At 41.8% G+C, this 15,021-nt stretch overlaps 1 protein-coding gene across 3 annotated transcripts in view; it reads right to left on the reverse strand.

Moving 5' to 3' along the window:
- BTG3 (BTG anti-proliferation factor 3) overlaps window positions 1-15,021 on the reverse strand; it is a 37,743-nt gene that overhangs the window by 6,186 nt on the left and 16,536 nt on the right. Inside the window, exons 1-3 of one of the 3 annotated variants that reach the window (XM_038581262.1) lie at window positions 13,008-13,142; window positions 9,512-9,690; window positions 5,293-5,430 (exon numbers count right to left, since the gene is read on the reverse strand). In XM_038581262.1, the coding sequence (XP_038437190.1) occupies window positions 5,293-5,430; window positions 9,512-9,684 (311 nt within the window). In that variant the 5' untranslated portion in view covers window positions 9,685-9,690; window positions 13,008-13,142. Of the gene's footprint in view, window positions 1-5,292; window positions 5,431-9,511; window positions 9,693-13,007; window positions 13,143-15,021 lie in introns of those variants that run through there. The other 2 variants (XM_038581261.1, XM_038581263.1) reach the window with 2 other exon arrangements.

The raw sequence follows: 15,021 nt of genomic DNA on the forward strand, positions 1-15,021 counted from the left end.
TTACAAACCCTGAAGTACCATCAACAAAAGCAAGAAATTGTCCATAAAAACAAACAGCCTTGGATATGCCATTGGTCTAAAGCAAAGAAGGAGCTCTCCCCAGAACTTAACCTTACATATTCAGTATCTTTTATTTTTATTTTTTATTTATTCATGAGAGACACAGAGAGAGAGGCAGAGACACAGGCAGAGGGAGAAGCAGGCTCCATGCAGGGCCCAATGCGGGACTTGATCCTGGAACTCCAAGGATTGTGCCCTGGGCCAAAGGCAGACGCTCAACCGCTGAGCCACCCAGGTGTCCTCATACAGTGTCTTAGCCCAGGTTCCATGACAACAGGCAAACCACGATTTTCTACCTCTGGCTTTATTCAATTACAAATAAAAGTGACTCCACATTCTCTTTCCCAATTTTCTTTCCTACTGCCACCCAACAAATAGTTGTTTAAAACACTGAAGAGAAATTCACTGTTTTGATTATATTTTTGTATGTACCATTAAACTGGCTGTACCTTAAAATTTTCTTTTCTTTTTTTTTTTAATTTTTATTTATTTATGATAGTCACAGAGAGAGAGAGAGAGGCAGAGACACAGGCAGAGGGAGAAGCAGGCTCCATGCACCGGGAGCCTGATGTGAGATTCGATCCCGGGTCTCCAGGATCGCGCCCTGGGCCAGAGGCAGGCGCCAAACCGCTGCGCCACCCAGGGATCCCAGTTTTCTAATGTATTTTTAACTAACCACTGTAATGTAGATATTAGTAATTCAAGTCACAAATCAACTAGGTATTTCCTTTGAGATTGACTTTTACCATGATTAAATAAAGAAGGGGCCTGGTTTGCCTGTATCCACACTGACAAAAATAAGAACTGAGGAACTAAAAAACAAACAATTGTTGAGGAAAATAAAGAGGTTTTGCTGGAATTATATTGCTTATCTCATGGAGATTCCTACGAAAACTGCTCATTTCTCATCCTAATTCTTTTTAAAAAGTAAAACTACCCTTTTAATCCTCCCAAAGTATTTTTAGAGCCTTGAAATAGAAAATAATTGTTAGAATATTTAACTATAGCTGTTGGCTACTAAAAAAAAAAAGGAAAGTAAATTCTGCAATGAGTGAAAATAGCATAATGAATAGTAAAACTAGTAGTTTTTTTTTTTCTGAGACACAGAGAATCTTAAGAAAGCTCCATTGCCCACCGAGAAGCCCAACAGCCCAACGGGAGCTTGATGTCACGCCCTCGAAATCATGACCTGGGCTGAAATCAAGAGTTGGAAGCTTAACCAACTGAACCACCCAGGCCCCCATAAAACCAGTTTTTATTTGGAGATTAAGAAAAACCCACAAATCTATTTAAATAGACTGTACAACATAAACACTATGAAACAATTTCTAGTAAGTGTTAGGACAAAGGAATTAATTGTTAAGCAGTTCTTACACAACATGTAATTAAAGTTAGAAAGACAAAGTGATTTTAAGCTTAAAAAAAAAAACCAACCTTGACAGAAAAACCACAGTTAATAATATAATAATATGTCGATTAATTTGTCTTTTTTTTTTTTTTTAAAGATTTCATTTATTTATTCATGAAAGACAGAGAGAAAGAGATATAGCCAGGGGGAGAAGCAGGCTCCCTATGAGGAGCCTGATGTGGGACCTCGTCCCAGGACCCTGGGATCACGACCCGAGCCAAAGGCTCAACCACTGAGCCACCCAGGTGCCCCTCAAGTTAAGTCTTCTCTCAAATTATTTCTCAATCAGAATATGTATAAAGTAAAAGGCCAAACTGCAATAAAGCCTTTCTTTGAAAGTTATATGGAGATCATGTAGCCTCATAGGTGAGTTCTACTTCTTTATATAGCTGTGCTGACTTCCACTCTCACACAGGCTGAATGGGCCATAAATACTACCTAAATATGGGACATAACTCCCTTTTTTATTCTTTTTCAGTTTATCTCATAAAAGGAGTTGCTACAGATGGTAGAAGGAGCACTGAACATGTTTCTGGTTCCAGCTCTCCCACTAACTAGCTCTGTGATAAGGGGCAAGTTATTTAATGTCTCCAGGCCACAGTTTCCTATCTGCTAGGCAAGAAAGCTGAACTGGCTGGGTACTGGTTGGTCTTCAGCTAGTGTTTTTTTCCTAGTATAAGATGCCTGAGCATTTAGGCAAATCCTTCTTAACACAGAACTCCTGTACTGTAATTTCAACTTTACTTTGCATAGAGTTTTAGCATCGGAATTTACCTGTCTACCCATGGGTTAAGGACTCAACAAATTTCAATACAATGGTTAATTCACATGTTAATAATGTCAGCAATATTAAAGGGTTTATTAGGCCTATCTTCGGTTTTGCCCATTAATGGAATCAAAATTCAAGTAAAACAGAAAGGCAGGCAATTTGAGAAAAATCCCTGCCTCTGTAGAAACAGAAACCTAAATCAAGGGCAGACTGAAGGGTCAAATGACTGAAGGGTCAGCTTTATTAACTCAGATTTTTTTGACATGCAAATTCAATTAGGTTCTGCATCTTTCCCTTTCTACTATTTCGGTATGATGGTTCTCTTCATAGTAAGCAAAGCTCTTCACTATATATTACTGTAACATTGGCATGTGTGGTTAATGTTTTAGAATTAGTAATGGATAACTTACATTTTCCATTTTTCAACCATACACTGCTAAAACATTAAGTCCAATTTAGTTAACTGGAACAAATCAATTGCATCTAATGGTCTGTGTATCAGGAAAAGGAATATAGAGATTCCAAAAAAAAAAAAAAAAAGGTATGGAGTATGTTGGATAAATAAGAAAAATAAGAAAGCTGTGAGCCATTCTCAGGCATTCTCTTTATAAGGAAGGAGGATCTGTTACCTATTCTGTATCTTCTCACATAGTTCACTAAATGATAACCTAACTACGTAAGGTTTCTTGTACACTTCAAATATTTTATCCTGATGGGAATAACTCAGTTATACTATGAAGAATGCTCCCTTTTAGTCAATTTCAATTTATTTATAAGCTTACTCTCTAGTGTACCAATGAGTTATTATTAATGTCTCTCAGATATTTGTTCAATTATAGAACTGCTAGATCAGCTTTATTTTGGTTTTCAGAATATTTATCTTTACAATTTTGGTCCCAAAGCAGTATCAATATTGAGATTTCTTCTCTTAACTGCAATCACCTCTACTCAATCACCAGCATGAAGTTCTATTATCACAGAATGAGAACCCCATATTCTGAAGGTGATTAAAATATCACATCATAGCCAACTTTTGGCAAAATTTTAATCACATGTAAAATTGTTAAAAGGCTACTGAATGAAAAGATTTTCATATATTGGGATCCCTGGGTGGCGCAGCAGTTTAGCGCCTGCCTTTGGCCCAGGGTGCGATCCTGGAGACCCGGGATCGAATCCCACATCAGGCTCCCGGTGCATGGAGCCTGCTTCTCCCTCTGCCTGTGTCTCTGCCTCTCTCTCTCTCTCTCTGTGTGTGACTATCATAAATAAATAAAAATTAAAAAAAAAAAAGATTTTCATATATTAATAAGATGAAAGCACAGAAATTTTTCATTATCTGGCATCATAAGTAATGAAGTATCCACCTAAGTAGAATGGCTATTTAACTAAAGCTTTTATTTTCAGGTGCCAAGATTTAGTTTAAGCCATTTCGAATAACTATGTCCAAAATGTTTATACAATTACCTGACTTAAGCATTTTTGGACATAGAAATATTTCCCTAATGATTTAAGATTGTCATATTAAATACTCATTATTTGACTAGGTGATAATACATTTTGCCAACTCTTTTTTCTACTTTTTTGTTTCTGCCTCCACGTAAGACTCTATATTTTTTTGGTAGCTTTATAACTACATGAAAAAGCCCCTTTCAAATACTGCTTATACTTTTTTATGGCTGAAAAACTACATAACTAAAGAACTGTGTGTTAAAGAAGAGTCAGTCAGAATCTAAGTGCAGACCTAATAAAAAGTAAGCAATTCAATATGGTAACTTTGTGATAACTATTTCTTATATACTGAGGTCTTCAGCAGGGGTTCAGTGGCCGAAGTCTATAAAGTCTGACCTTGGCCTAAGATGACTCCTGAATTGGTCCCAGAATCTAAAAATGTTTGACCTTCTTGGACCAAAACTTAAGATATCTTGCTCTTCTTTTTTCTGAGAAAGAAGTGCTGGAGAATCTAGTAACCTTAAGTTTCCCAAAGCAAGCAGCTTACACCAACAGCTTATACCAAGTACTTCCATGGTGGTCCAGAGTGGCATGGCATATCACCACCTCTACTTTTATTGCTGGAGATCAGGTCAAAGGTCATGATCACCTTTGGAATTTATTAGGATTGTATCAAAAAGCATCTCAACTGTAGTCAACAGGTGAAATGCACTTAAAACCAAAGAGAAATACCTTAAAGGAACAACTGTAGGTAATCACTTGCAGGGTATTCCATATATCTACTCATCCTATTCTTCCTGCCTGGAAATATCCTTGCCACCTTATCAACTAGTCAACTGCATCCTTCCCCACCCAACTCTAGTATCACCCACCTGGTAGTCTTTTCTGATTCCCAGTAGAGGCAGTAACTTTCTCCTTTGTGCCACCAACTACTGCATTTTGTACGTATTTCTATTACAGCATAAATCACAGTTATAATCTGCTCATTCGTTTTTCTCCATTATACTTCAAACAATCTGACAGCAGAATGTCACTTTCACTTTTTAAAAACCCCACAATTAAGAATGCCTGGTCCACAATGTATGTTTTTCAGAATGAATGGAATTCAATTAGATATCACATCTAACACTCACCTTTTACAATTCTGCTCATTAGGAGATGAGAAATAATCTCCATTATAAAAACAAAACTATGAAAATAATGGGTGAGGGAGGCAAGAGAAGAGACAAACAGAAACCAACTGAACATTATTATTATCCAGTAATACTTGAGATTAACTTCTTCCCTAATTTGAAGAGGGGAAACACAAGTGCACCACCAAAGAAAGACAGTAATTGACCTACAAGAGGCTAGGTATCTAAATTCTGCCTTTTGGTCTATAATCAACTTCTTGGCAGAGCCCTATAAAAACCCTACCCAATCAAGTTTTTAAGTTTAACTGTAAAAAAGGAATGTAACCAGTCCTTCACCTTCAGATGACAAAATTCACAACTAAATAAGCCCACACAGCCAGCTTCTGGTCATAAAGACACACAAGCAGGCAGTAACTGAGAGAATTTCATAAAATTAGTTCCAGCATGGTAATCAGTTCAGCCAGCACACTTACCGACAGCACACCTCACATGGATCCACCCACAGAGTGAGTTCCTTTGGTAAGCCTAGATCACTGTATAAGATGCAGCTGTTCTCACAGGCTTTCAGAACATCAGGATCAACTCTCTGAAACTTATTGACACGAATGCATCTACAACGAAGTAGAATAATGTTAATAGCTTTAATTGAATCTTAATCATAAACCTGTCATATTATTAGTATTTGCCAATGTGATTTTTTTTTTATAAATTTTTATTTATTTATGATAGTCGCACAGAGAGAGAGAGAGAGAGGCAGAGACACAGGCAGAGGGAGAAGCAGGCTCCATGCACCAGGAGCCCGACATGGGATTCGATCCCGGGTCTCCAGGATCGCGCCCCAGGCCAAAGGCAGGCGCCAAACCGCTGCGCCACCCAGGGATCCTACCAATGTGATTTTAAAACAAACAAACCCTGGTGGGGAACCCAGGTGCATATCTATCCTAAGTAGAAAATAAATGTGAACTGAAGGCAAAGAGGCAGCATCAGTAAGACGACTCAGCCTGGTAAGAAGAGGAGGGCATCTGTCCAGGCCCAGGGAAACAATAACAACTGGCTCTACGTCATTTTAGCCAGACAGAAACCACTCAATCTCACATGTACATTAAATGAGGAAGGAGCACTAACGTTGCATAAAATTACTTAGAGCACTAAAGGTAGAAGCATTAATAGGCCAAGTTACTATATAACAAAATCTCCAACAAAAGACTTCTAACCAATGCTTCAAATATTTTGAAATTCTTGTGATGTTTTGATCATTTCCTTGCTTATAGATTCCAGATAGCAAGTGTTAAGAAAGGTGTCCTTTCCTCACCTATAATTGTTCTATAAATATACAATCAGTCCAAGACATAGAACCATTCATATCACAGTTAAGATTAAAATATAATCCAAAGCGTTATTGGCTTACTCATGTATTTGTTACCAAAGGGTTTTCGTTTTTTAAAAAAGCCAAAAATAACTGAAAAAAAAATCTAAACCAACAGAGCCTTTGTTCCATTTTTTAAACCTAAGAAAATACGTATCTACCCAATGGAATGCTCAAAGATGGCTCCGAGGATGAATGCAAAAATACATGTTAAAGTAAGCATTTTGCTTATGTACAAAAAATGGTGGCTACAATAAAAGTATTTACTGCCTACAACTAAGAAATCAATCAAGAGAACCCAGGTTTTAGTGCTACTCCTAGTACTTATTTATTGGGTGAATTTAGATTAAGTCGCTTCACCTCTTCCTCAGATGCAAAGCTCTCAAATAAGGAAAACACAAATTTATTGACAAATAGTAATTATACCATTAAATACAATGACATCAATAGAAAAATGAATAGAACCTAACACGATGCTTAGGTTCTTAAAAAAATTATTTCATTATTTGACTTCAATTTTCATTTAAAACAGTGAAAAATTTCTAACAGCTAATACAGATTTCTAAGTACTAATAATAACTCTTTCTGAAGGTTTACTATACATTTGACAGTTTCCTAAGTGCTTCATGTATACTAGCTTTTTATTTTCACAAATATCCTGTAAGTTAGATATCACTTCCCCATTGTAAGAAAGGAGGCAGAGTTGATAACTTTCCCAACTTTACAACTAGAAGGAGGTAAATCCAGGGGGCATATCTGGACAACTGGACTCCAAAGGCTATTATTATTCTATTCTGTCTATACTAATCTTAACATGACCGTTAACAAGTAAGCAATTCAGAATAAAAAAAATATTTTACAGCATATAAGATGCTACTTGTTCCTTTCTTTACGATGGTCTATGTTTACAAATTCTGGTGTTGTGTAGGTTGATTCAAAAGTCCTACTTAGCATAGGATCAAAAGCAGTTATAGGTAAGGAGATAGAACTTAGAAGTACGTGTTTTTGTTATCTATAATAAGAGTGATGTAGGCTCTAAGCTTAAAAAAAATATATATGTAAATAAAGATGCTTAGAGACTCTGCTTCAACAAAATTTGCATATCTTACATATTTTGTGCTGTTTTTTCAAACTCTATATACCGTGACTTCTTATCCATTAACCGATCTTCAAAAACAAGATTTTAAAAGTTGCATAAAAATAGTCTATCATTTACTTAATGTTGACAGTTCTTTTCAATTTTTTGCAATTATAAAGTGTAAGAAACATCCATATTCATACATATTTATCTGCATTTCTAATTATACTTCTAGAATAGATTTTTAGGAGACTTACTGTTCAAAGAGTAGGAGTATTTCTACAGATCTTGATAATATTGCCAAATTGCCCTCCAAAAGCCTCTTATTTGTAGATATTGTGGAGAAACAATTTTAATTTATAAACACTTTAGAAGAAAAAGAACACTTCCAACCTACTCTATGGATTCAAGAGTCTCACTCTGGCTAATCCTATATTCTGTTCATTTTTATAATAGTAACAACCCACCATTAAGTCTAATAGTTTTCTACTCCAAAGACAGCTTCAAAATGACTCAATAATGATACTTTTGATCATATGCCAATTTAATCCTGTTTAGCTAATTATTTTCCTCAAGTTTTTAGAATTAATGGAAATGAAACTGTACACTGTCTGACCTTTAAGCATTTACTTGACAGTGTCTTCTTTTCTCAGTAATAGTAAAAAATTGGTTTGGCACTTCCAAAAGCCTTTGTCCAATGTCAATTATATCAGTGTAAAAAGCCTCAACAGCTCTAACTCAGAAAAGCTGTTCACTATCAGAAATGACGATGTGCAGGAAAAAAAGTAAGAGAATCAAGTGAGAAGATAAAAAATAACGAGTCTGACTTATACAAAACATTCATATTTCTACTTTTTTTAATTTTTTATTTATTTATGATAGTCACAGAGAGAGAGAGAGAGAGAGGCAGAGACATAGGCAGAGGGAGAAGCAGGCTCCATGCACCAGGAGCCCGATGTGGGATTTGATCCCGGGTCTCCAGGATCGCGCCCTGGGCCAAAGGCAGGCACTAAACCGCTGCGCCACCCAGGGATCCCATATTTCTACTTTAATCCATCACATCTTCCAATTTACTAGGAAACCTCCTTGGATAAAAATGAAGACGAAAATACATCAATAACTTTTCAATAGAATACTTTTCTTTTTTCAATCAAATAAATGCTCACCTCTGGCTTTTAGCGAATGAGAACTAAACAAATCACATTTTCATTACTTTGTAGACTCCCTGAATAGTCTTACACTTGTAAAAGCTAAGTGACTGAAAGAAGTCCTTTTTACATCAAAGCACTGAAGTGCTGATCTGAGAAGGAAACTTTGGGGGCACCATTATGCATAAATAAAAGAATTTCTGTAGTCACAACTGCTCGACTTTTATTTTTTTGTGGCCACCTCCACAAATGGGGCATAGTTTGACAGCTGAGTTTATTTAGCAGAACCCAGGTTCTCAACACAGTGATCACGTAAATACTAGGGAATGAGCATGCCAGAACATGTTTTGCAGAAGCCTGTTCTTCTTTACTTTAAGCCATAAGTGTAACTTATAAACCAGAGTACAAAAGACAGCTGCAAGTGAGAGTTACTTTCCCTCTCAGATACAAGGCAGTGTTCAAACTGTGGTGTGCAGAAGCCCAAAGGAATTTAGGACCAGTCAGACGTGAGTTCAAATCCCAGAGCTAGTGTCTGCCAGTTGTGGGTCATAGTAAGTTGCTTTCATCATTAAAAGTCACAGTGGCTTCTACTAAGAGGATTATGCATAGTATAAATGAAATTTTTGGGGTCAACAATGTATTAGGTATTTAATATTCTTAATTATATGCGCCATAAAACTTTTATTTTTCCAAGAACATGTAATTGATTTGTAGAAACAAAGAGACTGCGTTTCTCTCAACTCTTACCATGCCCATTTATGGGTGAATTTTAGGGGTCCTCTAGAATTGTGAAAACCCTCACGTACCTATGATACATAAGAAATCTGTTCAGTCAGAAGCCAAACTACCACCTCAAGACTAACTCCCATGACCCAACAGTACTGACTACCCAAGTAGTCAGTGGTAGTGGGACTTGAACAAATACTTGTATCTTAAAACATGTATGGAAAAAAAAATGCCAAAGACACCCCAAAGTTTTGTATTTTGCAGTTGAACTGTGAAAGAAATGAACTGAACACCCTTTAGTCCTCTGGCCTTGTACTCGTTTCAGGAGCTATCAGCCTCTTAGTCCAATCCAACTGTTCAATCTAATCTTTTACCTGTAGGCCTGTCCTTTTGATGGTTTTTCTGGATACCAATGATTTTTATATTTTTCTTGAAGTATAAGAGTCAATTTCTCAGCAAACCGCTCAACCGCCTCTTTTTTCAACTTATCATGTTTTCGAACCAGCCGTGTAAAAAAGAAGACAACAGCAGCAATTTCGTTCTTCATCTTTCCCTGTAAAGATAAAACAGTTTTTCTCAAAAAAACAAAACATAAAAACTGGAAAATGAAGCTCTGCAAAACATCTGTCCTTCATAGCTCTCCTTCTTTCAATTTAATCTTGTGTTTCATTGCCTCATATCTGGAAAAAGGAACAAATAATGACTAGTTTATGCCATGAAGACTTTATTATAATACTGTCTAAGAATCTTATCACTTAGCTTTGTGAAGAAGTTCAGTAAAGAGAGCACACCAAATTGCTTCTGTTGGCTAAATAAAATCAGGTATCAAAGAAAAGCACTACAATGATATTACACACTTTTTACTAAACCTGTCAATATTTAGCTACAATAATTTAAAATTCTGTGTAATAATTTAGACTTAAAACACAAAACCGTATAGCTACTATAGAAAAATGGTAATACCTAAAAAAAAAAAAAAGTTAGAGTTACCATAAGACCAATCGATTCTACACTTATAGCTATACATCAGAAGAATAAAAATGTATTTCTACACAAAAACGTGTACACAAGTGTCCAATGCATCATTCGTAACAGTCCAAAAGTGGAAGCACCCAAATGTCCCAACTGATGGGACAAATAAATGTGGTATATACATGCAATGGAATATTCTTCAGCAACAAAAAAGAGGAATGATGTATTGATACAGGCTATGACAAAGGTGAACCATGAACACACTGTATTAAGGGAAAGAAACCAGTTACAAAAGACCAAATATTGTATGATTGCATTTATTTAAGTTTTCTAGAATAGGCAAATCCATATAGACAGAAAGTAGGTTATTGGACTAGGGGAAGGAATGATGGGGGGAAAAAAGAGGAGGGTGTCAATGAATACAGGGTTTCCTATAAGGGTGATGAAAATGTCCTAAAATTAACTGTGGTGATGGCTACACAACTCTGTGAATATACTGAAACTAATGAACTGTAGATTTTAAATGTGTAAATTGTATGCTACAGGAGTCCTATTTGAATAATAAAGCTGTTACACATAAAGAAAAAAATTTTAGCATGAATTTGTTAGCATTTTTCAGGAACAGAGATATATTTACCTGAAAGATATAACCCAACAGTGGTTCTATCAAAACATATTTAATAGAGCAGAAATTCAGGGTCATCCACAGAAAAATCAAACTAAAAGAAAGCCAGAGATTTAGCTGCACTGTGGAATCGCCTCAAGAAAGACTCTCTTTAAATGGCAGATCTGATTTATCATTGATTAATCCATAAAGGCAAAAATCTTATCCTGGGATTGCTTCAATGTATATTCTATTCTGTCTTTATGCAATGAGCTCATTCACTTGGCGGCTGTAAGTAACTTGGGAGTTTTTCATATGCTGCATTTACTAAGCAATATCATCCCTTCCAGAGCCAATTATTAAAGATATACAGCCTCTGCTGTGTTTAATATAAAAACCAAAACCTAAAACCAAAAACCTAGCTGATAAGTTTGGGTTCTCACACATTTGTTTTCTCAAACCTCTTGACATCTCTCCTCATAATATGATCCTTTACTCCTTGAGCAAATTCAAACGAGGGATCTCACTGTGAAATACTAGTTATCTGAGAGGTGTGCAGGCAGTCCCACCCACCCTGATCTTGGATGGGTAGACACCTAAACCTTCCCCTCTGGAACCCTAGAATGCCAAATCCGCCTTCTTTGGCCAAGTACCAGACAAGAGGAACTGAGTTGCACTTAACAGTTGTGGAGGCACATACAACCCCAGCCTTCCACAAATGCTATGAGGCATCCTCCTAAAAAAAAGTTAGGCCATTTCCACTTTACAAAGCTGTATTTATATCCCACCATGTTATAATGGAAAATAAAACCCACTGCAATTTAATATACGGTTTGAGAAGAAAGTTGCTTGCTGATGGAACTACATTAGCTTCTATCTCATCAAAGAAAACAAGGAACCCCACGAAAGAAAAGTACTGAATTCTAAACGGTCTCGTTCTCATTCATTAAATTCGTCTACTGTGCTCTCCATATCTGAGGTTAGGGTTTTGTTTTCCTTTTTGTCTTGTTGTTTCGTATCAAAAAAATAAAAGGAAGGAAAGAACCACTCAGTGGTTGCTATTGCTTTGGAACACAGGATGAGTCATATGGAATTACTCTTTTTTTTTTTTTTTTTTCAGTCTGAGGGAATGATGCGTGGAAGAGCATAAAAATTAACCCACTCCCACCAGTTCGGATCCCGGGAGCACCAAAGGGTCAAAGAGGGAGTTGCAAAGTCAGAGAAAGAAACTAGAAGCGAGCTGGGCCGGCGAGCCCTCAGGCGTCTTCAAGCAGCCGCAATTCCTCCACCCACCCTCGGAGCGAAAAGCTCCCATTTTAAATATCGCACGGTGACGTCATCCCGGGACGTAGTCGCCGCGGCGGCGGCTCCTCAAGTTCTACTTTGTTCCACAGGCTCCTCGGCTCGCGGCGCGGGCAGAAAACCCAAGGGAGAGCGGAGCCCGGCGTTGCAGCAGTTCCTAACTTTGTACTTTCCCCCCGTGTCGTGACGATTCTAGAAACCAAGTATTCCTGACAGACGTTCCCGAGGTTGAGGAAGCGGGATCCCGGCGGCGGGGGTGAGGACCCCGACCCGCCTCCGCGGCGCTGCCGAGCGGGCTCCGGGCGCGGAGGAGACGGGGGTTCCCACGGGGCCGGGGCTCGGCCGGCTCAAGCCCCCCGGAGCCGCGGCGAAGGCTCGCGCTCGGGGGGGGAGCGCTAGGTGAGTAGGCGCCACCCGTCTCCCCCCCCGGAAAGAACGGCCTGCGAGCGCGTCCAACTTCTGCGGTCGCGGCTTTCCCCGAGTCCAGGGGGAAGGGAAGCGCCGCGGAGCCCGCTCCCCCCTCCCCGAACGGCCTCCCTCGCAGGGCGCGTCCGCCGGGCCGCTGCGTCTCCGGGCGGCCCCGGGCTCCGGGACGGGGCTCCCCTCGGCGCGACCCCGCGGGCAGCAAGCCGGGCCCGCGGCTCCGGGGACGCCCCGAGGGGGGCGGGTAGGCGCGAGGCTGTCGCCCACCCCCAGCGGAGGCGAGGGCGCGGTGGAAACGTGGCCGGAGCCTCGCGGCGGCGCCTCCCCCGTCCCCATCCCGCCGAGGGTCCCGCGGAAACCCCCTCGGCCGCCCCGCTCGGCCCACAGCCCTCCGTCCGCGCCGAGCCGGGGCCGATGCAGCCCGGGTCGAGCCCGCACTCCGCCCCCTGCCCCCGCGCGCCGCTGGCCGCGAGCCTTCGACGTGGCCTCCGCGGCGCCGGGACCCCCCCCCCCGGGCCCTCCGTTCCACCACGTCCGCCCCCCGCCCCGGCCCGGCCCGGCCTCCTCACCGCCGCCGCCGCCGCCGCCGCCGCCGCCCTGGGGCCGCAGATTCGGCGGTCCCGACAGTCTCCGGCCAGGGATCCGAGGGCGCCGCCTCCGCGGGCCGGCGCTTGGCGGCAGCGAGCGCGGCGAGCCTAGTCCGGAGCGTGCGGCTCCCGCGTCGTCGGGCGACCGAGCGCGCGCTGAGGGCGGGCGGGCGGGCGGGCGGGAAGGTGCGCGCGCGAGGGAGCGCGAGAGAGGAGCGCGCGCGCGAGCGCAGCCCTGAGGCGACGCGCGGGGGGCTCGCGGCCCGGAAGAGAGGAGGGGCGATGACCCGGGAAAGGCTTGGCGCCGCGCGGGACCGGCTCGCGCGCCGCGGGGGGCGGGGGGCGGGGGCGGGGCCGGGCGGGGCGGGGCTTGCCCGGGAGCCCGCCCCTGGGACCCGGACCGCGCGGCGCCCAGACCCCCTGGCCCGACGGCTGGGCCCGCAGCGCCTCGAGGTCCGCGCCGCGTGCCCCGCCGCCCCCGTCCCGGCCGCCGCGCCATCGGGGTCGCGCTCGGGTCCCCGCGTCCCCCTCGCGTCCCCTGGTGCCCCCTGCCCCTGCCCCTGCCCGCCTCCGGCCGCGAGCTCCAGCCCCGAGAGGTGGGGTGGCCGCCCGCGCCGGAGGGGAGGCCGCGTTTGTGGGCCGACCCCCGTCCTCGGGGTGAGCTCAGGCACGTCCACTGTGTAGCTGCCCCGTGGTGCTTTAGGTCGTTTGCTCAGCGCCCCGAGTTGCGCGGTTGCCTGGCCCGGCGGGAAGCGCCCTCAGAGCGGGGGCTCCTCCCGGCGGCGGGGCTGCGGCCTGGCTCCGAGTCCGGGGTCTGGGGTCCTGCACGAGGGAGGGCTCCGGGGCTGGTGCCCGAATGAATGAAGCCCTGAGAGTTCAGGCTTTCCATCACGGAGATATTTCTACTCCAGGGCTTCCCAGGTACAAAGCTTAGTCTTTGGGCAAATACAAATGTGGAAAAGGTGCATTTTAACATTGTGGGAAAAAAGGAGAATCTCTCCAGTCTTTTACGTTGAATTGGCACCATGTTATTAGTTTTGCGAAAGCACTTGAATACATCAGACCAGAAAAATACAAGCTATTTCTTTTAAAAATTATTATTGAAAGAGAGCCAGTTTTCACTGTTCCCAGCTAAAACATGTGAATTGCTCAAGCACTGATTGTTCAAGTTGTAGATTGTCCAGATTCTTCACCGCCCTCTAGGCCTAGGAACATGGTTTCAGCCCTGTCCGATGACTATTTTAATTTTTAAATTACAGCATTTTTATTACTGATACTGGTGATTATAGCCTATTCACAATGCAAAGCGATTTTTTTTTTAGCATTGATAAATAGGCAATTCCAAAACCACTACAGTAAGTTTTATTTATTAAAAAAAAAATTATACTGTTCGACCTATGTCTACTTATTGGTTGATTTAATGAGGATATTGATATTTACACCTGGGGCTATTCTAGGAGATTATGAGGGTGTTTTCATCAGTGTAAACTAACAATCCGGGGACGCCTGGATGGCTCCTGAGACACCTGGGTGACCCAGCGGTTGAGCGTCTGCCTTTGGCTCAGGGCGTGATCCTGGGGTCCTGGGATGGAGTCCCACATCCAACTTCCTGCATGGAGCCTGCTTCTCCTTCTGCCTATGTCTCTGCCTATCTCTGTGTCTCTCATAAATAAATAAAAATTTAAAAAATTAACAATCCGATCGAGATTATTTTACTGTTAAAGGCTTTTATCTCTGCAATTTCATAAAATAACTGTGTAGCCACAAACATTACAAAGATTTTGTCCAGAAATTCTTATAGCTTGAGATGAGTGTTTTGTGTGATGTCTATAAATCTGTGACCCACATGGCCCAGTCTTAGAGCAGGACTGTATTCAAAATACATAAGCAAATACCTGAAACCTAATATTGAAATAACTCTTAAAAAATTCTGGTAGTCCAGACTGTGAAGCAGATACATAACAACATATCTTAAGCATCTCCTTTTTTTTTTTCC

This window comes from Canis lupus, chromosome 31 (assembly GCF_011100685.1).
Source record: "Canis lupus familiaris isolate Mischka breed German Shepherd chromosome 31, alternate assembly UU_Cfam_GSD_1.0, whole genome shotgun sequence".
Classification (NCBI taxonomy): Eukaryota; Metazoa; Chordata; class Mammalia; order Carnivora; family Canidae; genus Canis; species Canis lupus.